The following is a 26,988-nucleotide window of genomic DNA, read 5'->3' on the forward strand; positions in this document are numbered from 1 at the left end:
TGTTATTATAGTGTATCTCTATGTTATTATAGTGTATCTCTATGTTATTATAGTCTATCTCTCTATGTTATTATAGCGTATCTCTCTATGTTATTATAGTCTATCTCTCTATGTTATTATAGTCTCTCTCTATGTTATTATAGTGTATCTCTATGTTATTATAGCGTATCTCTCTATGTTATCATAGTCTATCTCTCTATGTTATTATAGTGTATCTCTCTATGTTATTATAGTGTATCTCTCTATGTTATTATAGCGTATCTCTATGTTATTATAGTCTATCTCTCTATGTTATTATATGTATCTCTATGTTATTATAGTGTATCTCTATGTTATTATAGTGTATCTCTATGTTATTATAGCGTATCTCTCTATGTTATCATAGTCTATCTCTCTATGTTATTATAGTCTATCTCTCTATGTTATTATAGTCTATCTCTCTATGTTATTATAGTGTATCTCTCTATGTTATTATAGCGTACCTCTCTATGTTATTATAGTGTATCTCTCTATGTTATTATAGCGTATCTCTCTATGTTATTATAGCGTATCTCTCTATGTTATTATAGTCTATCTCTCTATGTTATTATAGTCTCTCTCTATGTTATTATAGTGTATCTCTATGTTATTATAGCGTATCTCTCTATGTTATCATAGTCTATCTCTCTATGTTATTATAGTGTATCTCTCTATGTTATTATAGTGTATCTCTCTATGTTATTATAGCGTATCTCTATGTTATTATAGTCTATCTCTCTATGTTATTATATGTATCTCTATGTTATTATAGTGTATCTCTATGTTATTATAGTGTATCTCTATGTTATTATAGCGTATCTCTCTATGTTATCATAGTCTATCTCTCTATGTTATTATAGTCTATCTCTCTATGTTATTATAGTCTATCTCTCTATGTTATTATAGTGTATCTCTCTATGTTATTATAGCGTACCTCTCTATGTTATTATAGTGTATCTCTCTATGTTATTATAGCGTATCTCTCTATGTTATTATAGTGTATCTCTCTATGTTATTATAGTGTATCTCTATGTTATTATAGTCTATCTCTCTATGTTATTATAGTGTATCTCTGTTGGGTTTATGTAGTCTTAGTAGGTGTGGAATGAATCATCTGTGGAACGGAACACCTCTTAGAAATTCCCCCCGGTCCCAGCCGGCTCTGCTGCTCTAAAGCATTCAGCAGTCAGAGGAAACAGGATGAGATGCTTCATGGACACGCTCTACCGTATGATTGAGGTTCACGTCAAAGCAACGTGACTCGTCCAGAGGCTTTCATAAGATAGGAGACAGACAGTACAAATAGCCTGAGGGATGATTCTTAAGCGAAACCACTTGTTGGATTAGGAGGCGGCTAATCTCTAGTGGACAGACGCACGTAACATATCATTTGGACAAATCGCGATTTCGAACCTTTTCGAATTTCAGAATGGGAGGGAACATTTGACCCATAGACTTGACTGTAACTTGCAAAGAGTGTGGGGTGGAGATACCACCTTGCTTCAGCTCCTCTTTCTAATATATTTTCTAACACATCTCCCCTCCTAGATTAAGAGGTAGCCAGCTAGAGAATACTATGGACCGACTGGAGCCCCAGTGGAAACCCTTATATGAAACTCTTATATGAGCTACAGAGAGAACAGCTACTACTGAACATCTAAAAGATGGCCGTCTTCTATTGATGGTCAGGCTCTTTAAAGGAGATTGTTACATAAGCCTGTCCTGATTGACAAGGCAGACCCAGACAGAGGGAGACCCAGACAGACCCAGACAGAAACAGAGAGACAGACCCAGACAGACCCAGACAGACAGACAGACCCAGACAGACAGACGCAGACAGAGACAGACAGACCCAGACAGACAGACGCAGACAGAGACAGACAGACCCAGACAGAGACAGACCCAGACAGACACAGACAGATCCAGACAGAGACAGACCCAGACAGACACAGACAGATCCAGACAGACCCAAACAGAAACAGACACAGACAGACACAGACAGATCCAGACAGACCCAGACAGACCCAGACAGAAACAGACAGAGACAGACCCAGACAGACCCAGACAGAGAAGGACCCAGACAGAGACAGACCCAGACAGAGACAGACCCAAACAGATCCAGACAGACCCAGAAAGACAGATCCAGACAGACCCAGACAGAGACAGACCCAGACAGAGACAGACCCAGACAGACACAGACAGATCCAGACAGAGACAGACCCAGACAGACCCAAACAGAAACAGACCCAGACAGACACAGACAGATCCAGACAGACCCAGACAGACCCAGACAGAAACAGACAGAGACAGACCCAGACAGACCCAGACAGAAACAGACAGACAGACCCAGACAGAGACAGACAGACCCAGACAGAGACAGACGCAGACAGAGACAGACAGACCCAGACAGACCCAGACAAAGACAGACCCAGACAGACAGACCCAAACAGATCCAGACAGACAGACCCAGAAAGACAGATCCAGACAGACCCAGACAGAGACAGACCCAGACAGAGACAGACCCAGACAGACCCAGACAGAGACAGACCCGGACAGAGACAGACCCAGACAGACAGATCCAGACAGAGACAGACCCAGACAGACAGACAGACCCAGACAGAGACAGACCCAGACAGAGACAGACCCAGACAGAGACAGACCCAGACAGAGAATTACCCAGACAGAGACAGACCCAGACAGACCCAGATAGACCCAGACAGACAGACCCAGACAGACAGACCCAGACAGAGAAGACTCAGACAGACAGACAGACAGACAGACAGACAGACAGACAGACAGACAGACAGACAGACAGACAGACAGATAGACAGACCCAAACAGAAACAGACCCAGACAGACCCAGACAGATCCAGACAGACCCAGACAGAAACAGACAGAGACAGACCCAGACAGACACAGACAGACAGAGACAGACCCAGACAGAGACAGACAGACAGACAGACAGACAGACAGACAGACAGACAGACAGACAGACAGACAGACAGACACAGAGGCAGCGCACGGATAACACCAACAGGGTTGACATAAGGTAATTGAACATGGGCTATTCCGCTCAGGGATAATATTGATTTGTCTTTGGTGTTAATCATAACAGACTGTTTAATCAATGGGAGACAGTTCGATACAACGGGGACACAATGGTAAAGTAACATGCTATACCAATATCAGAAAGAGAAGAATTAAATCCAGGGTGTTCTGCGTCTAGGCTCACCTTGCCGATCTCACTCTTCAGCTTGTACTGGTTCAGCTGGATACAGTCCTGCAGCAGGAAGAAGACAAGAAAGGGATGACATTTGTAAACGACAACATATGAAAGAAAGAAATATACCCTGCGGAGAGAAATAGAGCATTGGATGACTAAAATACAGCCTTGGACACATGAACAAAATGTTCTCCACCGCCTAGCTCATAGAGACGGCAGTGGTGATGTGTACGGCCACTCAATTCTGTTTACAGTCACAGATCCATCACAGAGCTGTTTAAACGGATGATTCTGAGCTCCATAGCAACCACTGATACTGCATGCACTCAACAAGGGTCAGTCAACCAGGGTCAGTCAACTAGGGGACAGTCAACCAGGGACAGTCAACCAGGGTCAGTCAACCAGGGACAGTCAACCAGGGTCAGTCAACCAGGGACAGTCAACTAGGGGACAGTCAACCAGGGACAAGGCAGAGAGAGGAGCATTGAGTAGGCAGGGCAGGATAGGAGAGAGAGAAGAGGAGAGAGAGGACAGATGGATAGACGTTAACAATTGTGAAAGAAAGAAATAAAGAAAGAAAGACAGAAAGAAAAAAAAGGAAGAAATAAAGAAAGAAAGAGGATAGCAGCCCTGCTCTGTTGGGTCGATTGAGAGAGAGAGAGAGAGAGAGAGAGAGAGAGAGAGAGGTAGAGTGAAGAAAGAGAGATGGACAGAAGAAAAGAAAATACACCTATCCCTCTCTTCTCAGAGGACACAGCTATCCCTCCCTTCTCAGAGGACACAGCTATCCCTCCCTACTCAGAGGACACAGCTATCCTTCCCTTCTCAGAGGACACAGCTATCCTTCTCTTCTCAGAGGACACAGCTATCCCTCCCTTCTCAGAGGACACAGCTATCCCTCCCTTCTCAGAGGACACAGCTATCCCTCCCTACTCAGAGGACACAGCTATCCCTCCCTACTCAGAGGACACAGCTATCCCTCCCTTCTCAGAGGACACAGCTATCCCTCCCTACTCAGAGGACACAGCTATCCTTCCCTTCTCAGAGGACACAGCTATCCTTCTCTTCTCAGAGGACACAGCTATCCCTCCCTTCTCAGAGGACACAGCTATCCCTCCCTTCTCAGAGGACACAGCTATCCCTCCCTACTCAGAGGACACAGCTATCCCTCCCTACTCAGAGGACACAGCTATCCTTCCCTTCTCAGAGGACACAGGTATCCCTCCCTTCTCAGAGGACACAGCTATCCCTCCCTTCTCAGAAGACACAGCTATCCCTCCCTACTCAGAGGACACAGCTATCCTTCCCTTCTCAGAGGACACAGCTATCCTTCCCTTCTCAGAGGACACAGCTATCCCTCCCTTCTCAGAGGACACAGCTATCCCTCCCTACTCAGAGGACACAGCTATCCCTCCCTTCTCAGAGGACACAGCTATCCCTCCCTACTCAGAGGACACAGCTATCCCTCCCTTCTCAGAGGACACAGCTATCCTTCCCTACTCAGAGGACACAGCTATCCCTCCCTACTCAGAGGACACAGCTATCCTTCCCTTCTCAGAGGACACAGCTATCCCTCCTTCCATTTAATCCATCCCTCCATCCCCCCCACCCATCCCTCCATCCCCCCACCCATAAAGCCATCCCTCCATCCCCCACCCATCTCTCCATCCCCCCACCCATAAAGCCATCCCTCCATCCCTCCATCCCCCCACCCATCCCTCCATCCCCCCACCCATAAAGCCATCCCTCCATCCCCCACCCATCTCTCCATCCCCCCACCCATAAAGCCGTCCCTCCATCCCCCCACCCATCTCTCCATCCCCCCACCCATAAAGCCATCCCTCCATCCCCCACCCATCTCTCCATCCCCCCACCCATAAAGCCATCCCTCCATCCCCCCACCCATAAAGCCATCCCTCCATCCCCCCACCCATAAAGCCATCCCTCCATCCCCCCCACCCATAAAGCCATCCCTCCATCCCCCCACCCATCTCTCAATCCCCCCACCCATAAAGCCATCCCTCCATCCCCCCACCCATCCCTCCATCCCTCCATCCCCCCACCCATCCCTCCATCCCCCCACCCATAAAGCCATCCCTCCATCCCCCCCACCCATAAAGCCATCCCTCCATCCCCCCACCCATCTCTCCATCCCCCCACCCATAAAGCCATCCCTCCATCCCCCCACCCATAAAGCCATCTCTCCATCCCCCCACCCATAAAGCCATCCCTCCATCCCCCCACCCATAAAGCCATCCCCCCACCCATAAAGCCATCCCTCCATCCCCCCACCCATCTCTCCATCCCCCCACCCATAAAGCCATCCCTCCATCCCCCCCACCCATAAAGCCATCCCTCCATCCCCCCACCCATAAAGCCATCCCCCCACCCATAAAGCCATCCCTCCATCCCCCCACCCATAAAGCCATCCCCCCACCCATAAAGCCATCCCTCCATCCCCCCACCCATAAAGCCATCCCTCCATCCCCCCACCCATCCCTCCACCCCTCCATCCCCCCACCCATAAAGCCATCCCTCCATCCCCCCACCCATAAAGCCATCCCTCCATCCCCCCACCCATAAAGCCATCCCTCCATCCCCCCCACCCATAAAGCCATCCCTCCATCCCCCCCACCCATAAAGCCATCCCTCCATCCCCCCACCCATAAAGCCATCCCTCCATCCCCCCCACCCATAAAGCCATCCCTCCATCCCCCCACCCATCCCTCCATCCCCCCACCCATCTCTCCATCCCCCCACCCATAAAGCCATCCCTCCATCCCCCCACCCATCCCTCCACCCCTCCATCCCCCCATCCCTCCATCCCCCCACCCATAAAGCCATCCCTCCATCCCCCCACCCATAAAGCCATCCCTCCATCCCCCCCACCCATAAAGCCATCCCTCCATTCCCCACCCATAAAGCCGTCCCTCCATCCCCCCACCCATAAAGCCATCCCTCCATCCCCCCACCCATAAAGCCATCCCTCCATCCCCCCACCCATAAAGCCATCCCTCCATCCCCCCCACCCATAAAGCCATCCCTCCATCCCCCCACCCATAAAGCCATCCCTCCATCCCCCCCACCCATAAAGCCATCCCTCCATCCCCCCACCCATAAAGCCATCCCTCCATCCCCCCACCCATAAAGCCATCCCTCCATCCCCCCACCCATAAAGCCATCCCTCCATCCCCCCACCCATAAAGCCATCCCTCCATCCCCCCACCCATAAAGCCATCCCTCCATCCCCCCCACCCATAAAGCCATCCCTCCATCCCCCCACCCATAAAGCCATCCCTCCATCCCCCCACCCATAAAGCCGTCCCTCCATCCCCCCACCCATAAAGCCATCCCTCCATCCCCCCCCACCCATAAAGCCATCCCTCCATCCCCCCACCCATAAAGCCATCCCTCCATCCCCCCCACCCATAAAGCCATCCCTCCATCCCCCCACCCATCCCTCCATCCCCCCACCCATAAAGCCATCCCTCCATCCCCCCACCCATAAAGCCATCCCTCCATCCCCCCCACCCATAAAGCCATCCCTCCATCCCCCCACCCATCCCTCCATCCCCCCACCCATAAAGCCATCCCTCCATCCCCCCACCCATAAAGCCATCCCTCCACATGACAATTTCTTGTCATGTGATGTATCTTACAGGGCGGCTAGATGTCATGTTCCTCATTCAGTAACTTCCTGTACGGTTAACAGGGGTTCATTATGTATTCAGACTGTGTGTGGGGCTGTGGGGGGGCTGTAACCTGCACGTAAGCATTTATTTGGACAGTGTATACCATGTGTATCATGTACATATAACAAATACAACTTGAAACTGTCATTGTATTATAGAAAACCTTTATTGACCCCAAAACTGGTATTGAATGCGGATAAAATGCAAAAGTAAATGTTTACTAGAGCGCATAACAAAATGATGCTAAAGACTTTAGCATAATGTACTTTGGATGGTGTCCATATTGATCATGTCTGTGTTACAAATATCTGGGCATCTAGATAGATGAAAAACTGTCTTTTAAAAAGCAAATTGATGAGTTAGTTAAGAAACTGAGAATTAAAATAGGCTAATTCTATAGAAATATGTCCGGCCTCTCGCTAAATAGTTGACGTTCCTACCGTTCCTAGACCACGGCAACATCATCTATATGAACGCAGCTGCCACATCATTAAAGCTGTTAGATAGCCATAATGCACTTCATTTTATCACAGGTGACAGGTTTAGGACATCACTGTATTCTCTACCAGAGAGTAGGCTGGCTCTCTTTAACCTCACACAGGTCGATACGCTGCTCTCTTTTCATTTATGAAGCTATTTTAGAAAAACTCCCGCTGTACTTAACAACATCAATAACCTTTAGACGTACGAGTTACGTTACCCGGTCTCAAAGATGGCTAACTCTGGAAACTGCAAGCAGCACAAACAGATATAGCATTTGACAAAATCAGAATCATTTAAAACCCTGATTAAATTAGTAATACAATCACATATGTTGATCTAATTACGTGTGGGAATACTTGGGAACAGATTTCCTAAATTTAAATCAATTTGAGCTAATTTCCTGGTGATTTTAAAGTCTCCATTTTAGTTCTGTCCCTCACCTTGAAGTGGCCCTGCAGGAAAGAGAGGTTCTGTCCCTCAGATTAAAGTGGCCCTGCAGGAGAGAGAGGTTCTGTCCCTCAGATTAAAGTGGCCCTGCAGGAGAGAGAGGTTCTGTCCCTCAGATTAAAGTGGCCCTGCAGGGGACAGAGGTTCTGTCCCTCAGATTAAAGTGGCCCTGCAGGGGAGAGAGGTTCTTTCCCTCAGATTAAAGTGGCCCTGCAGGAGAGAGAGGTTCTGTCCCTCAGATTAAAGTGTCCCTGCAGGAGAGAGAGGTTCTGTCCCTCAGATTAAAGTGGCCCTGCAGGAGAGAGAGGTTCTGTCCCTCAGATTAAAGTGGCCCTGCAGGAGAGAGAGGTTCTGTCCCTCAGATTAAAGTGTCCCTGCAGGAGAGAGAGGTTCTGTCCCTCAGATTAAAGTGGCCCTGCAGGAGAGAGAGGTTCTGTCCCTCAGATTAAAGTGGCCCTGCAGGAGAAAGAGGTTCTGTCCCTCAGATTAAAGTGTCCCTGCAGGAGAGAGAGGTTCTGTCCCTCAGATTAAAGTGGCCCTGCAGGAGAAAGAGGTTCTGTCCCTCAGATTAAAGTGTCCCTGCAGGAGAGAGAGGTTCTGTCCCTCAGATTAAAGTGGCCCTGCAGGAGAGAGAGGTTCTGTCCCTCAGATTAAAGTGGCCCTGCAGGAGAAAGAGGTTCTGTCCCTCAGATTAAAGTGGCCCTGCAGGAGAGAGAGGTTCTGTCCCTCAGATTAAAGTGGCCCTGCAGGAGAAAGAGGTTCTGTCCCTCAGATTAAAGTGGCCCTGCAGGAGAAAGAGGTTCTGTCCCTCAGATTAAAGTGGCCCTGCAGGAGAGAGAGGTTCTGTCCCTCAGATTAAAGTGGCCCTGCAGGAGAGAGAGGTCAATAGTTTCTTCCAACACCTTAGTGAGGGCAGAGAGACACACCTGAGTGCACTCTGGGAGGCTGGAATCCACTTAGACAGACATTACTCCTTCATTACTGAGTACCTTAGTGAGGGCAGAGAGACACACCTGAGTGCACTGTGGGAGGCTGGAACCCACTTAGACAGACATTACTCCTTCATTACCGAGCATCGGGCGACGAGCCAATAAATAGAAGAGGGAGATGTATTGGTGCCAAAACGCTGCTCATGCTTTTTCTGCAAAGTGTGAAGGCGATGCTGTCACTGTGGTCGGAAAATGAGTAGAGAGATGGAGGGGGCAGAGTGAGAAAGAGAGAGAGACGAGAGAGAGAGAAGATAGAGAGAAAGGGAGAGCTAGAAAGAGATTCCTAATACCACTGAAACATCAAAACTATGAGACAAGGTTGTGGGTGTGGGATGCTGTTGTGGGTGTGGGATGCTGTTGTGGGTGTGGGATGCTGTTGTGGATGTGGGATGCTGTTGTGGGTGTGGGATGCTGTTGTGGGTGTGGGATGCTGTTGTGGATGTGGGATGCTGTTGTGGATGTGGGATGCTGTTGTGGGTGTGGGATGCTGTTGTGGATGTGGGATGCTGTTATGGGTGTGGGATGCTGTCGTGGGTGTGGCATGCTGTTGTGGGTGTGGCATGCTGTTGTGGGTGTGGGATGTTGTTGTGGGTGTGGGATGTTGTTGTGGATGTGGCTGAGATCATCTGACTGTCAGTGTTGTTAAAGCATCGCTGCATTGTTGGGTTTCAGGTGTTACTCTACGGATTACTGTGGTTAATCCTCGGCTTCAAAACAAGAGACTCCATAATTATGTTCATCCCTCTAAGATAGGGAGAGAGGAAGGGAGAGAGAGAGGAAGGGAGAGAGAGAGAGAGAGAGAGAGAGAGAGAGAGAGACATAGTGTGAGAGCAGTGGAGTAAAGTACTTAAGTAGAAATACTTTAAAGTACTACTTTTAGGTGTCTGTACTTTACTTTTGACAGGAAAATGGTCCAATTCACACACTTATCAAGAGAACATCACTGGTCATCCCTACTGCCTCTGATCTGGAGGACTCACTAAACATAAATGCTTAGTTTGTAAATTATGTCAGAGATGGAGTGTGAGAGAGACAGAAAGAGAGAGAAAGACAGAGAGATTGTAAAATATACTGTGTCTGTAAAATGTATATAGTACAAAGAAGCCTAAGTGTTGTTGTCCATTAGTTTACTCTAATTAGAGGAGGGTGGTAGGGTTAGGGGAAAATAACAAAGGAAAATATCAATACTTTTAAAAAGTATATACACTGTATATTTACAAAAAATATATATGGGGGATTGGAAATGATGCAGACAATGACATTGATAGAAGCCACAATCTATCTGCAATATTAAAGCTGATATACCCCAGAACAAAGTCAATAAATACAATTCAATAAGAGGAAAAGCCCCTCTCTCTCTCACCATGTCAGTGAACATCCTGGTCAGTGAACATCCTGGTCAGTGAACATCCTGGTCAGTGAACATCCTGGTTCACTGTCACTCAGCACAGCTACAACCTTGGAGCTTCCCACATTTAACCCTGTTACCCGCAGGGCTTCGGTCAAAAGGAGTGCACTATATCGGGAATAGGGTGCTATAGTAGTGCACTATATCGGGAATAGGGTGCTATTGTAGTGCACTATATAGGGAATAGGGTGCTATTGTAGTGCACTATATAGGGAATAGGGTGCTATAGTGGTGCACTTTATAAGGAATAGGGTGTTATAGTAGTGCACTATATCGGGAATAGGGTGCTATAGTGGTGCACTTTATAAGGAATAGGGTGTTATAGTAGTGCACTATATCGGGAATAGGGTGCTATTGTAGTGCACTATATAGGGAATAGGGTGCTATTGTAGTGCACTATATAGGGAATAGGGTGCTATAGTAGCGCACTTTATAAGGAATATGGTGTTATAGTAGTGCACTATATAGGGAATAGGGTGCTATAGTAGTGCACTAAACAGGGAATAGGGTGCTATAGTAGTGCACTATATAGGGAATAGGGTGCACTTTGAGACACATAGCCTCTGGTCTTTGAGAAGCTGACAGCCGGAGGCAGACAGAACCTTTAATTAATCCTCTTAAACGTAAAGTCCCATATTTGGGGACCCTATTTGATTTTTTTGTATTCAATTCAGTCTGGTATGAGAACCATATATGGGCATACGAATATATACACTTTGGAGAGGTTGAAAGTACACTTGAATGTACCCTGGATACTCCATAACACTACCGCAATGTTTGATTTAACCAGGTACACGTGTTTAGCAGATGTTACTGCGGGTGTAGCCAAATGCTTGTAAAGGGATTACAAACATCTAATAGCACTAGAATGATCTAATTTACAGACATATGCCACTTCAGCGAGATTCAGAGACACTTAGAAACGTGACCACACCTGACACCACTTACTAAAACATCTTCCCATTTCTAGTTGTTAGGTCTATCAATACCATTTCTAGTTGTTAGGTCTATCAATACCATTTCTAGTTGTTAGGTCTATCAATACCATTTCTAGTTGTTATGTCTATCAATACCATTTCTAGTTGTTAGGTCTATCAATCCCATTTCTAGTTGTTAGGTCTATCAATCCCATTTCTAGTTGTTAGGTCTATCAATACCATTTATAGTTGTTAGGTCTATCAATACCATTTCTAGTTATTAGGTCTCAATACCATTTTGTTCTGATATTGTTCACATGTTGTTCAAGCCATCTGATGTGTTTCCAACTCTGGGCATCAATAATTCACTTATAGCTTGTCAATTAAAGATGACTTCCAAAATAAATAAACAAAAAAACTGTTATTTTGTGTGTGTTTGATCTTGTGTATTCTGAACTATGTAACTCCTATCTATCTTCTGATCATTTCCTCATAATCTCCCAGATGTCTTCACTCCAAATATACCACGTTTTTGCATGTCAGAATCATGTAATTACACATGAATAGCAGTTAGTTTGGGGTGTGTCTATTAGGCGGAAATCTACATTTGTGACCCGATTCAGGAAACTACGCGTAAATCGCAAGTCACGACTTCACAGGAGAGCTGTTTGAATGTAAATTTTTTTTTTTTTTTTTATCAAAATGCGTTTTTTTGGCAGAAATGCCTTCTTGAACATGTGAACTTTCATGTGCCTTAATAACAAACGTGTATGCCATCTGTAAATACGAATACAATTGTTAAATTGCGAGCCTTGTTGGTTAAGCCCCATAAAAAGAAAAACAACCTCCCCAATAGCCATGATTGGCTGAGATAATGAGTGGGCTGGACATGCCGAGAGATGAGTTCGGATTGGTCTGCCATGTAGCACGCTTCTGTCTATTTGAGCTGGACAGTCTGTGTTGGTAATCCTGGTAAATGCTTCTTTTTTTTAAATGTAGCTGCATAAGTGTTGCTCTCCACTTTCTGGAGGCCCGAGTTTTGAAATCAGTGGAATTAGAGTATGATAGCTAAGGAGATTGTCACGGTTGTCGTCGGTAATGGAGGACCAAAACGCAGCAGGTATGTGTATGCTCATCGTGTGTATTTATTTACAAACTAAATGAACACCAAAACAACAAAACGAACTCACGAACAACAAAACAGTCTGGCAAGGCACAAGGCTAAACTCAGAACAATCTCCCACAATTAAACAGACAAACACACCCAACTAATATAGGACTTCCAATCAAAGGCAACACCACACAGCTGCCTTCAATTGGAAGTCCACCCCAATTAACTCTACATAGAAAACAGACTACCTAGACTAGACATAGAATTACATAAACATAGATCATAAACCAAAAATACGGAAATACTAAATCAAACGCCCTTTTACCAAAACACCACCCTGAACCACATAAAACAAATACCCTCTGCCACGTCCTGACCAAACTACAATACCAATTAACCCTTATACTGGCCAGGACATGACAGAGATGGGTTTATGTCTTCAAACGAAGGGCATTTGTGGCATGGATCCGTGACAGGGAGACGTGTCCACCATGCATGATGATGTATCCGGGTAAGATAGTCTAGCTAGCTACATTTTCAGACATGTTTCATTTCAAGCTAAAGTGTCCCTAGCTAACGTTAGGTGGCTGGCTTGTTAGCTAACATGTGACGTGATGTGTGTGATCTTACATGTTGTTTACCTAGCTAGGTTAATTGTTTAGCTAGCTAGCTAGCTACATGTCTTAAGCTAAAGTGTACAACACCCGTTGAATATGGCCGGTGTCAGTAAACGTCGGCAAAAAAACATAATGAAATTGTTGCCAGTAAAGCTGGTTAGGCTGTTTTCATGTTATCCAGAGGTAAACAAATCTTCGGCCAGAGCGTCAAGTGTGCGCTCTGAATGCAAGGAGATGGGGCTAAAGCTTAAGAGGGTGTGGACGATGCTGAATGGGTGTAGACAAAGAAGCCGAAACACTAAAATACCCTTTTCTCAAAAGTGAGTTTACAAGTGTATCAACTTTCAAAGCAGAATTACTTTCCCACTGTTCCTCAACAATGTAGTGTATGATATAGCATTTTGTAGCTCTGAGTCTCTACTTTTTACCAATGTAAAAAAATATATATTTCACATTTTTCTACATAAGACCAAATCCAGGTGGTGTGTCACATTTCACCATTACATTTAAGAGGTATATCTCTCAGTCTTGGACTGCTGCCCAAATGGCACCCTATTCCCTATAAAGTGCACTACTTTAGACCAGGGTCCAAGTGGAATAGGGTGCCATTTCATACACACCAGATGGTTATGCAGCTAGAGGCAGAATATTCTATATGTACATTACACATTCATGTCAATCTCACGACGTCATGACCGTCCCCGAGCAGAGCACTGCCCTTAGGTCATCTCAGAACACACACATGTGCGGGGGCACACACACACACACACACACACACACACACACACACACAGGGATTAGTATGTGGACCCATTAAATGCTGCTAAGACTTAAGCTCTCTGAGAGAGAAAGCGCCTGACCGAGCGTCCAGTGGCACGACACACGCCAGCTCGGACGAGATTCACTTTCTTTCTAATACAGAAATATCAAGTCTATTCTGCACTACAAATCACAGTTCACAATGATGGAGCATACAATCCCACCATTCACTGATCCCACTGCACACACACACACACACACACACACACACACACACACACACACACACACACACACACACACACACACACACACACACACACACACACACACACACACACACACACACACACACACACACACACACACACACACACACAGCTGTGACTCTCAAGCCAACAATGACTGCAGAAAGATGAAAACAGGATTTCCACTGGCTGTGACTGCTGGTGTCTTCAACATTTTATGTTTAATTCTATTCATCTTTTATTTAAACCTGAAAACCTCTTGGTATTCAGTCAGACGTTCTACCGCTGAACTATGCCTCCAAACCCCATTTATAAATCTGACTTAGTCCTCTCAATTCAACTCAAAACATAGGAGCAATAATCATGTTTATTGCATTGAACTGAATTGCATTAAATTCCTATCCCTTTCCCTGTTTAGGGCGCAGAGTCCGTTCACTCACCTCTGCATCTGAGATAGAGACCTGCTTGGACTCCACGGTGGGTCTGCGTGCTACACGGGGGGAGACGTGAGACCCCCCTGATGGGTACGTCCCTCGTTCCTGTAGCGACAGCTTCCTCCCTGAGAGGTGTGCCCGCGAAGGAGGGCCCCTTTTAGCTCCGCCCTGCTGAGCCCCGTTCCTCACGCCGTTGGCCGGTGAGACGTCTGTCTCGGTGGTCTTCATGGTGACCGAGGCCATCATGGCGGTGAGGTTACTGGGGTCAGGGGTCATTGAGTCGGGGTCAGAGTCGTCCCTTCTGCAGCCCGGGTCGGTACTCATAGCCATCACTGGAATAAGGTATGGGGGGAACGCCGGAGTAAAAAGGGCAGAAGGGAGGTGGGGTCTGGGCCAGCCGGGCGGGGGGAGGGACTCGCACTGGAGCCTCACTGGAGCTGCAGCCAACAGAGAGTAGAGAGAGGGATCATATTTTTGTTATTTAACCTTTTTTATTTAACCTTCATTTAACCTGTATTTATCCCATTGAGGTCAGGAGACCAATGGAGACCTGGCCAAGAGGGCAGCTCAATACAAATACAGATCAAACACATTATGATATCATATGACATGAATGATATGGACATTGATATTGTATCATGTTCTATGATTGACAGGTTACAGATAACAACCAGACCAATCTAATCCACCCAAGAGCATGTACACATTGTCATTCCACCAAGTCGGTGCCCTTTGAGAAGTGTAACGTGGTCCCAAAAAACTTTTGATTTTAGCTAATTGTAACATTCTGTCATAAAGAGCACATGTTTAACTTAATAAAAATCTGTTTCCCATCTCAAGAGGTTAAATAATGATGGTAAAAATCCATCTGCCTCTCTCTCTCCATCTGCCTCTCTCTCCATCTGCCTCTCTCTCTCTCCCTCTCTCAATCTGCTTCACTCTCTCTCCTTCTCTCTCTCCCTCTCTCCATCTGCCTCTCTCTCTCTCCATCTGCCTCTCTCTCTCCATCTGTCTCTGACTCTCTCCATTTGTCTGTCTCTCTCTCCATCTGTCCATTTGCCTCTCTCTCTCTCTCTCTCTCTCTCTATCTGTCTGACTCTCTCTCCATTTGTCTCTGTCTCTCTCTATCTGTCTCCAGCTCTCTCTCTGAGTGTCTGTGTGTGTGTTTACATGCCTGTCTTAACACAGATCTGATGAACAAGATCCACTGTCTCATGCAATTACACCGGGTGTGTGTGTGTGTGTGTGTGTGTGTGTGTGTGTGTCTCTGTGTGTTTGAACCTATGTGACAATCACAGCAGAGATTTGTTCATTGTAAGCTCTCCCCTTTTATCCCAAATGTAAATGAGGGAAACAGCTTGTCATAGTGAGCTGGTATCAGAGGGAGGTGGAGCAGCCAGCTGGTTGAGGAATTATTGTCTCTGCAGAAAAGACCACAGACAAGAGGATCAGATCTACCCCAAGACAAAGGACAGGAGGAAGGAGGGAGGAACAGAACACAGGAAACATGTCTCAAAGAACCTATCACCATCTATCTTAATCAGGAAGTAAATAACACACAGTAACACACACACACACACAAACACACACACACACACACAGTAACACACACACACACACACACACACAGTAACACACACACACAGTAACACACACACACAGTACACACACACACACACACACAGTAACACACACACACACACACACACAGTAACACACACACACAGTAACACACACACACAGTAACACACACACACAGTAACACACACACACACACACACACAGTAACACACACACACACACACAAACACACACACACACAGTAACACACACACACAGTAACACACACACACACACACAGTAACACACACACACAGTAACACACACACACACACACACACAGTAACACACACACACAGTAACACACACACACACACAAACACACACACACACAGTAACACACACACACAGTAACACACACACACAGTAACACACACACAGTAACACACACACACAGTAACACACACACACACAGTAACACACACACACACACACACACACACACAGTAACACACACATTTTTTTTCTTATTTTTTATTTTTTTTTAACTTTAGTTGATTTAGTAAATATTTTCTTAACTCTATTTTCTAATAACTGCATGGTTGGTTAAGGGCTTGTCAGTAAGCATTTCACGGTAAGATCTACACCTGTTTGTAACGTCTGCTTCCAACTCACACTCTCAAACACAGATCCCCTGAACGCAGCTCACTCTCCAGATCCCATTCACCTGAATTCTGATCACCTGTTCACACACCTGTATGTCATTATCACACACTGTTTAGTTCAGTTCTTTGCACCCCATCACTGTGAGGTATTGTTTGTTTTGTGACACAATTCTATTCGGAGCTCTGGTTTTCCCATAATTTAATCCTCCCGTGTATGATAGTTTGTCCTGCTTCACTAATGAGCCTTTTGCCTATTCCCTGCCTGTACTCGGATTTCCTGTTATCAACCTATTGCCTGATCTCCCGGACAACGTTACTAGCCTGTTCCCTGCCTGTACTGTTGCCTGTTTGGACCCCCTGTGTATGACCTTCTGCCTGCCCCTGGACCCAGCTACCTGCCTCATCCTGTGTATGACCTTCTGCCTGCCCCTGGACCCAGCTACCTCCCTCCTGCTGTGTATGACCTTCTGCCTGTCCCTGGACCCAGCTACATGCCTCATCCTGTGTATGACCTTCTGCCTGCCCCTGGACCTGTCTGCCCCTGGACCCACTCACCACTCATCATATTTTCATGCATGGTGGTGGCTGCATCATGTTATGAGTATTCCTGTCATCAGAAACTGAATGGAGCTAAGAACAGGCAAAATCCTAGAGGAAAACCTGATTCAGTCTGCTTTCCAACAGACACTGGGAGACAAATTCACCTTTCAGCAGGACAATAACCTAAAACACAAGGTCAAATATACACTAAAGTTGCATATGTACCAAGATGATATTAAATGTTCCTGAGTGGCCTAGTTACAGTTTTGACTTAAATCAGCTTGAAAATACATGAAAATCTATGGCAAGTCTTGAAAATGGCTGTATAGCAATGATCACCAACCAACTTGACAGAGCTTGAAGAACGTTGAAAAGAATAATGGGCAAATGTTGAACAATCCAGGTGTGGAAAGCTCTTAGAGACTTACCCAGAAAGACTTACAGCTGTATTCAGGGGGTTTAATATTTATCTATTTTTCATAATATTTTTTTTTAAATTGTAGAATTATTCTTCCACTTTGACATTAGTGTTGTGTGTGGGTCGTTGACAAACAAGGAAAGTTACATCCGTTTTAATCCCACCCTGTAACATAAAAAGGAAAGTTACATCCGTTTTAATCCCACCCTGTAACATAAAAAGGAAAGTTACATCCGTTTTATTCCCACCCTGTAACATAAAAAGGAAAGTTACATCCGTTTTAATCCCACCCTGTAACATAAAAAGGAAAGTTACATCCGTTTTAATCCCACCCTGTAACATAAAAAGGAAAGTTACATCCGTTTTAATCCCACCCTGTAACATAAAAAGGAAAGTTACATCCGTTTTAATCCCACCCTGTAACATAAAAAGGAAAGTTACATCCGTTTTAATCCCACCCTGTAACATAAAAAGGAAAGTTACATCCGTTTTAATCCCACCCTGTAACATAAAAAGGAAAGTTACATCCGTTTTATTCCCACCCTGTAACATAAAAAGGAAAGTTACATCCGTTTTAATCCCACCCTGTAACATAAAAAGGAAAGTTACATCCGTTTTAATCCCACCCTGTAACATAAAAAGTGTAAAAAACGAAGGGTTGTGAACACTTTCTGAAGGAACTATACAAACACACACACACACACACACACACACACACACACACACACACACACACACACACACACACACACACACACACAGTAACACACACACACACACAGTAACACACACAGTAACACACACACACACAGTAACACACACACACACAGTAACACACACACACACACACACACACACACACACACACACACACACACACACACACACACACACACACACACACACACACACACAGTAACACACACAGTAACACACACACACAGTAACACACACAGTAACACACACCGTAACACACACACACACACACCGTAACACACACACCGTAACACACACACACTGTATCACACACACACATACACACACCATAACACACACACACATACACACCGTAACACACACACACTGTATCACACACACACACACACACACACACACACACACACACACAGTAACACACACACACATACACACTGTAACACACACACACACCACACCGTAACACACACACACACACCGTAACACACACATCGTAACACACACACACACACCGTAACACACACATACACACCGTAACACACACACACACCGTAACACACACACACACCGTAACACACACACACACACATTAACACATTGTCATCTTCTGCTATTTCTGAGAACCCTCTCCTTTAGTCAGTGACTGGTATTCTACATAACTGGGACTTTTAACTGGGGTCAAGTGGATTGAACTGGGACTTTTACCTGGGGTCAAGTGGATTGAACTGGGACTTTTAACTGGGGTCAAGTGGATTGAACTGGGACTTTTAACTGGGGTCAAGTGGATTGAACTGGGACTTTTAACTGGGGTCAAGTGGATTGAACTGGGACTTTTACCTGGGGTCAAGTGGATTGAACTGGGACTTTTACCTGGGGTCAAGTGGATTCATGCAGCATTTTATTTCACCAGGGCAGTCTGGGCTCCATGTCAACTGGAGTTGTTTCACAGAAACAACAAATGCTTGATTCTATCATGTCTCTGCCTCACCCCAACTCACAACACGCTTGGCTGTGTGTGTGTGTGTTACTGTGTGTGTGTTCGTGTGTGTGTGTGTGTGTGTTCGTGTGTGTTCGTGTGTGTGTGTGTTACTGTGTGTGTGTGTGTTACTGTGTGTGTGTGTGTTACTGTGTGTGTGTGTGTGTGTGGGTGTACGTGTGTGTGTGTGTGTGTGTGTGTGTGTGTGTGTGTGTGTGTGTGTGTGTGTGTGGGGGGGGGGGTGTACGTGTCGACTCCCCCATATCAGTTCACTCACAGGGCAATCCAAGTTCTGGAGGGCTGGCTGCTCGTTGCCCCTGACAACCATTAATGTGAAGGGCCTTGACGCACTCACGAATTCACTAAAAACTTACAGCGTATAGCTTTCAGTGTTCCTTGGTCGGATGACTGTCTTTCTACTTCATAACAAACACTGCTGTCGAAACAGTAATTACACTTTGAAAGCCTTTTCATTGGTTGAAGCGTAGAGGCAGAGTGGAGTAGTTGTGACTAGGGTGGGCATTCTATGTCCTTTTTTCTATGTTTTGTATTTCTTTGTTTTGGCCTGGTAGGGCTCTCAATCAGGGACAGCTGTACTTTGTTGTCGCTGATTGGGAGCCATACTTAGGTGGCCTGTTTTCCTTTGGGTTTTGTGGGTGGTTAATTTCTGTTTTGTATTACTTACCTGACAGAACTGTTTGGCTGTCGTTTTTTGTTTCTTTGTTTCAGTGTTCAGATCAAATAAATACATGATGAGCACTAACCACGCCGTGCCTTGGACTACTCCATTTGACAGCCGTTACAGGTTGAGGAATGGAGAGAAAGAGAAGTACCATTGACTCTTGACCACATTGAAAAACATGGAGAAGTCACTTCCTGGTATTAGGCTGATAATTAAAACAACCTAATATTTCCACATGGAAGCGTTATAGAAGCGTTATAGAAGCGTTATAGAGGCGTTATAGAAAATAAACACATTAATTGGACCTGCGCGGTGGCTGATTCTACAGGATTAGCAGTGAAAACGTGACCAGAGGTCAGGAAATCATGTAACAAAGTGGCTTTAGATTAGTCAGAAAAACATTTTTAAATGAATAGAACGATAGTAAAACAGTTATGCTATGTTGTTGCTGAGTAGTTAAGCTGAACTTTACTACGATTGTGATTATTTTCTACATTGATGGCGAACTTTATGTATTGCTAATATTCACTTCCAGTCTTTCGCTCCGGCGCTGGTCCGCCGGAGCGAAAGATTATTACGTTGTCTTATCCTTTGTTATCTTCAACCTAGGTCAAGCTGTTCCCAAACTAGAGGTTGGGCCCCCTAGAGGGGTCGCCTGATATGAAAATGGGGTCACGGGAGAATTTCCAAAATCCTGAAGAAAAACATTTATACAAATATATATATATATATTTATTATAATATATATTATAATATAGCACAGAGAGGGCAGGCAGGAAAGAACACAAATGTGACAACAACTAAAATAGTCTTACTGTGGAGAATTCCTCAAGGAATAGGAGGGCGAGCGAACAAAAGTATGTGGACACCAATTCAAATGAGTGGATTAAGATTTTTCAGCAACACACGTTGCTGACAGGTGTATAATATCGAGCACACAGCCATGCAATCTCCATAGACAAACATTGGCACTAGAATGGCCTTACTGAAGAGCTCAGTGACGTTCAACGTGGCACCGTCATAGGATGCCACCTTTCTAACAAGTCAGTTTGTCAGATTTCTGCCCTGCTAGAGCTTCCCCGGTCAACTGTAAGTGCTGTTATTGTGAAGTGGAAACGTCTAGGAGCAACAATGGCTCAGCCGCAAAGTGGTAGGACCACACAAGCTCACAGAACGGGACCGAGCGTAGCGTGTAAATATCTTCTGTCCTCGGGTGCAACACTCACTACCGAGTTCCAAACTCTCTCTGGAAGCAACGTCAGCATAAGAACTTTTTGTCAGGAACTTCATGAAATGGGTTTCCATGGCCGAGCAGCCGCACACAAGCCTAAGATCACCATGCCAATGGCAAGTGTCGGCTGGAGTGGTGTAAAGCTCGACGCCATAGGACTCTGTAGCAGTAGAAACACGTTCTCTAGAGTGATGAATCACGCTTCACCATCTGGCAGTCCGACGGACAAATCTGGGTTTGGTGGATGCCAGGAGAATGCTACCTGCCTCAATGCATAGTGCCAACTGTACAGTTTGGTGGAGGAGGAATAATGTCTGGGGATGATTTTCATGGTTCGGGCCCCTAAGTTCCAGTGAAGGGAAATCTTAACGCTACAGCATACAACGACATTCTAGACGATTTTGTGCTTCCAAGTTTGTGGCAACAGTTTGGGGAAGGCCCTTTCCTGTTTCAGCTTGACAATGCCCCAATGCAGCAAGCGAGGTCCATACAGAAATGGTTTGTTGAGATTAATGTGGAAGAACTTGACTGGCCTGCACAGAGCCCTGACCTCAACCCCATCTAACACGTTTGGGATGAATTGGAACGCTGACTGCGAGCCAGGCCTAATCGCCCAACATCAGTGCCCAACCTCACTAATGCTCTTGTGGCTGATTGGAAGCAAGTCCCTGCAGCAACGTTCCAACATCTAGTGGAAACCCTTCCCAGAAGAGGGGAGGCTGTTATAGCAGCAAAGGGGGGACCAACTCCATATTAATGCTCATGATTTTAGAATGAGATGTTCGACGAGCAGGTGTCCACGTACACTACATGACCAACAGTATCTCAAAATTATTGTATTGTCGTTAACCTGAAGAAAAAAATGTATGTATGTATGTATGTATGTATGTATGTATGTATGTATGTATGTATGTATGTATGTTCACATATTCAAATCTAAAATTCAACCAGAGAGTGCATTTAGATCATAGAAAAAGGCAGCCTTGAATCATTCCCATGGTGAATGATTAGGACCACTATGAAACCACACACTAATGAATAATTCCCATGGTGAATGACCAGGACCTCTACGCTATGAAACCACACACTAATGAATCATTCCCATGGTGAATGACTAGGACCTCTACGCTATGAAACCACACACTAATGAATCATTCCCATGGTGAATGACTAGGCCCGCAGCGGTCTAAGGCACTGCATCTCAGTGCTAGAGGCGTCACTACAGATCCTGGTTCAATCCCGGGCTGTATCACAACCGGCCGTGATCGGGAGTCCCATAAGGAGATGCACAATTGGCCCAGCGTCATCTGGGTTAAGGGAGGGTTTGGCTGGGGTAGACCGTCATTGTAAAATAAGAATTTGTTCTTAACTGACTTGCCTGGTTAAATAAAGAATGAAACGACACCCTATTGCAGAGACTGGTTTTATAGGCTGCAATTAATATGGTGAAAACAATATGTGGGGAGGCAGAGACACAGAAACTCACATAACTTTGTCAGATAACACAGTTAAACAAATAATTTATGGTATTGCTAGCAATCAAGAGGAACATTACTGAACGAGTCAAAAACTCTCCAGTTTACGCTCTCCAAATGGACGTTAGCTGTGAAGGCCGAGATGCCCATGCATTGACTTTTGTTCGCTATACATGTCGGGGGAAAATACTAAAACATTCTACAGATGAGTGACGGAATCAGTGGAATCAGAGGAAATAATTCCTATTGGAGAGAGATTCTTTCAAAAGCGAACAATGCATGTTTCTAACAGAAAACAGCATCAGTAAGCGTCCCACACGAGTGATGACTGCTCACCTCCAACACTTGGAAGAGCACCTTGGGACCTACTTCTCAATCTGTTTGACTGTGATCCTGGCTCAGTTGACATACCGGTAAGTGAAATCGAACAGCTGATCGAGCTGTCATTTGACCGAATACGGTTCACGGTTCACTACATAGGAGTTTTGGTTCCTAACTCAAAGGGAATACACTGCCATCTCCCTCTGAGCATTAATATCACGTTCAAGACAACTGGGAACTCTCCAACTTCCGACTTCAGTGTGTTCAAGACTGCCATTATTGAAAGAGATTGTGATACTTCACATCTCAAAATTGGGTTACTTAATGTTAGATCCCTCACTTCCAAGGCAGTTATAGTCAATGAACTAATCACTGATCATAATCTTGATGTGATTGGCCTGACTGAAACATGGCTTAAGCCTGATGAATTTACTGTGTTAAATGAGGCCTCACCCCCTGGTTACACTAGTGACCATACCCCCCGTGCATCCGGCAAAGGCGGAGGTGTTGCTAACATTTACGATAGCAAATTTCAATTTACAAAAAAAAAACAATGACGTTTTCGTCTTTTGAGCTTCTAGTCATGAAATCTATGCAGCCTACTCAATCACTTTTTATAGCTACTGTTTACAGGCCTCCTGGGCCATATGCAGTGTTCCTTACTGAGTTCCCTGAATTCCTATCGGATCTTGTAGTCATAGCAGATAATATTCTAATTTTTGGTGACTTTAACATTCACATGGAAAAGTCCACAGACCCACTCCAAAAGGCTTTCGGAGCCATCATCGACTCAGTGGGTTTTGTCCAACATGTCTCTGGACCTACTCACTGCCACAGTCATACTCTGGACCTAGTTTTGTCCCATGGAATAAATGTTGTGGATCTTAATGTTTTTCCTCATAATCCTGGATTATCGGACCACCATTTTATTGCGTTTACAATTGCAACAAATAATCTGCTCAGACCCCAACCAAGGAAGATTAAAAGTCGTGCTATAAATTCTCAGACAACCCAAAGATTCCTTGATGCCCTTCCAGACTCCCTCTGCCTACCCAAGGACGTCAGAGGGCAAGAATCAGTTAACCACCTAACCGAGGAACTCAATTTAACCTTGCGCAATACCCTAGATGCAGTTGCACCCCTAAAAATTAAAAACATCTGTCATAAGAAACTAGCTCCCTGGTATACAGAAAATACACGAGCTCTGAAGCAAGCTTCCAGAAAATTGGAACGGAAATGGCGCCACACTAAACTGGAAGTCTTCCGACTAGCTTGGAAAGACAGTACCGTGCAGTATCGAAGAGCCCTCACTGCTGCACGATCATCCTATTTTTCTAACTTAATTGAGGAAAATAAGAACAATCCGAAATTTCTTTTTGACACTGTCGCAAAGCTAACTAAAAAGCAGCATTCGCAAATGGAGGATGGCTTTCACTTCAGCAGTAATAAATTTATGAACTTCTTTGAGGAAAAGATCATGATCATTAGAAAGCAAATTACGGACTCCTCTTTAAATCTGGGTATTCCTCCAGGGCTCCATTGTCCTGAGTCTGCACAACTCTGCCAGGACCTAGGATCAAGGGAGATACTAAAGTGTTTTAGTACTATATCTCTTGACATAATGATGAAAATAATCATGGCCTCCAAACCCTCAAGCTGCATACTGGACCCTATTCCAACTAAACTACTGAAAGAGCTGCTTCCTGTGCTTGGCCCTCCTATGTTGAACATAATAAACGGCTCTCTATCCACCGGATGTGTACCAAGCTCACTAAAAGTGGCAGTAATAAAGCCTCTCTTGAAAAAGCCGAATCTTGACCCAGAAATTATAAAAAACTATCGGCCTATATCGAATCTTCCATTCCTCTCAAAAATTTTAGAAAAAGTTGTTGCGCAGCAACTCACTGCCTTCCTGAAGACAAACAATGTATACGAAACGCTTCAGTCTGGTTTTAGACCCCATCATAGCACTGAGACTGCACTTGTGAAGGTGGTAAATGACCTTTTAATGACGTCAGACCGAGGCTCTGCATCTGTCCTCATGCTCCTAGATCTTAGTGCCGCTTTTGATACCATCGATCACCACATTCTTTTGGAGAGATTGGAAACCCAAATTGGTCTACATGGACAAGTTCTGGCCTGGTTTAGATCTTATCTGTCGGAAAGATATCAGTTTGTCTCTGTGAATGGTTCGTCCTCTGACAAATCAATTGTAAATTTCGGTGTTCCTCAAGGTTCCGTTCTAGGACCACTATTGTTTTCACTATATATTTTACCTCTTGGGGATGTCATTCGAAAACATAATGTTAAATTTCACTGCTATGCGGACGATACACAGCTGTACATTTCAATGAAACATGGTGAAGCCCCAAAATTGCCCTCGCTAGAAGCCTGTGTTTCAGACATAAGGAAGTGGATGGCTGCAAATTTTCTACTTTTAAACTCGGACAAAACAGAGATGCTTGTCCTAGGTCCCAAGACACAAAGAGATCTTCTGTTGAATCTGACAATTAATCTGGATGGTTGTACAGTCGTCTCAAATAAAACTGTGAAGGACCTCGGCGTTACTCTGGACCCTGATCTCTCTTTTGAAGAACATATCAAGACTGCTTCAAGGACAGCTTTTTTCCATCTACGTAACATTGCAAAAATCAGAAACTTTCTGTCCAAAAATGACGCAGAAAAATTAATCCATGCTTTTGTTACTTCTAGGCTCGACTACTGCAATGCTCTACTTTCCGGCTACCCGGATAAAGCACTAAACAAACTTCAGTTAGTGCTAAATACGGCTGCTAGAATCCTGACTAGAACCAAAAAATTTGATCATATTACTCCAGTGCTAGCCTCCCTACACTGGCTTCCTGTTAAGGCAAGGGCTGATTTCAAGGTTTTACTGCTAACCTACAAAGCATTACATGGGCTTGCTCCTACCTATCTTTCCGATTTGGTCCTGCCGTACATACCTACACGTACGCTACGGTCACAAGACGCAGGCCTCCTAATTGTCCCTAGAATTTCTAAGCAAACGGCTGGAGGTAGGGCTTTCTCCTATAGAGCTCCATTTTTATGGAATGGTCTGCCTACCCATGTGAGAGACGCAGACTCAGTCTCAACCTTTAAGTCTTTACTGAAAACTTATCTCTTCAGTAGGTCCTATGATTAAGTATAGTCTGGCCCAGGAGTGTGAAGGTGAACGGAAAGGCTGGAGCAACGAACCGCCCTTGCTGTCTCTGCCTTGTCGGTTCCCCTCTTCCCACTGGGATTCTCTGCCTCTAACCCTTTTACAGGGGCTGAGTCACTGACTTACTGGTGTTCTTCCATGCCGTCCATGGGAGGGGTGCGTCACTTGAGTAGGTTGAGCCACTGACGTGGTCTTCCTGTCTGGGTTGGCGCCCCCCCCTTGGGTTGTGCCGTGGCGGACATCTTTGTGGGCTATACTCGGCCTTGTCTTCGGACGGTAAGTTGGTGGTTGTAGATATCCCTCTAGTGTTGTGGGGGCTGTGCTTTGGCAAAGTGGGTGGGGTTATATCCTGCCTGTTTGGCCCTGTCCGGGGGTATCATCGGATGGGGCCACAGTGTCTTCTGATCCCTCCTGTCTCAGCCTCCAGTATTTATGCTGCAGTAGTTTATGTGTCGGGGGGCTAGGGTCAGTCTGTTACATCTGGAGTATTCTCTTGTCTTATCCGGTGTCCTGTGTGAATGTAAATATGCTCTCTCTAATTCTCTCTTCTCTCTTTCTTTCTTTCTCTCGGAGGACCTGAGCCCTAGGACCATGCCTCGGGACTACCTGGCATGATGACTCCTTGCTGTCCCCAGTCCACCTGGCCATGCTGCTGCTGCAGTTTCAACTGTTCTGCCTGCGGCTACGAAACCCTGACCTGTTTCACCGGACGTGCTTGTTGCACCCTCGACAATTACTATGATTATTATTATTTGACCATGCTGGTCATTTACGAACATTTTAACATCTTGACCATGTTCTGTTATAATATCCACCCGGCACAGCCAGAAGAGGACTGGCCACCCCTCATAGCCTGGTTCCTCTCTAGGTTTCTTC

General features: G+C 45.3%; 1 protein-coding gene across 2 annotated transcripts in view; it reads right to left on the minus strand.

The window, feature by feature from the left end:
* LOC115153909 (calcium/calmodulin-dependent protein kinase kinase 1) overlaps positions 1–26,988 on the minus strand; it is a 109,115-nt gene that overhangs the window by 75,879 nt on the left and 6,248 nt on the right. For both annotated transcript variants that reach the window (XM_029699574.1, XM_029699573.1), the window contains exons 2-3: positions 14,353–14,783; positions 3,251–3,298 (exon numbers count right to left, since the gene is read on the minus strand). In XM_029699574.1, coding sequence (XP_029555434.1) covers positions 3,251–3,298; positions 14,353–14,676 — 372 coding nt within the window. In that variant the 5' untranslated portion in view covers positions 14,677–14,783. The remainder of the gene's footprint in view (positions 1–3,250; positions 3,299–14,352; positions 14,784–26,988) is intronic.

This window comes from Salmo trutta, chromosome 19 (genome assembly GCF_901001165.1).
Source record: "Salmo trutta chromosome 19, fSalTru1.1, whole genome shotgun sequence".
Lineage (NCBI taxonomy): Eukaryota > Metazoa > Chordata > Actinopteri > Salmoniformes > Salmonidae > Salmo > Salmo trutta.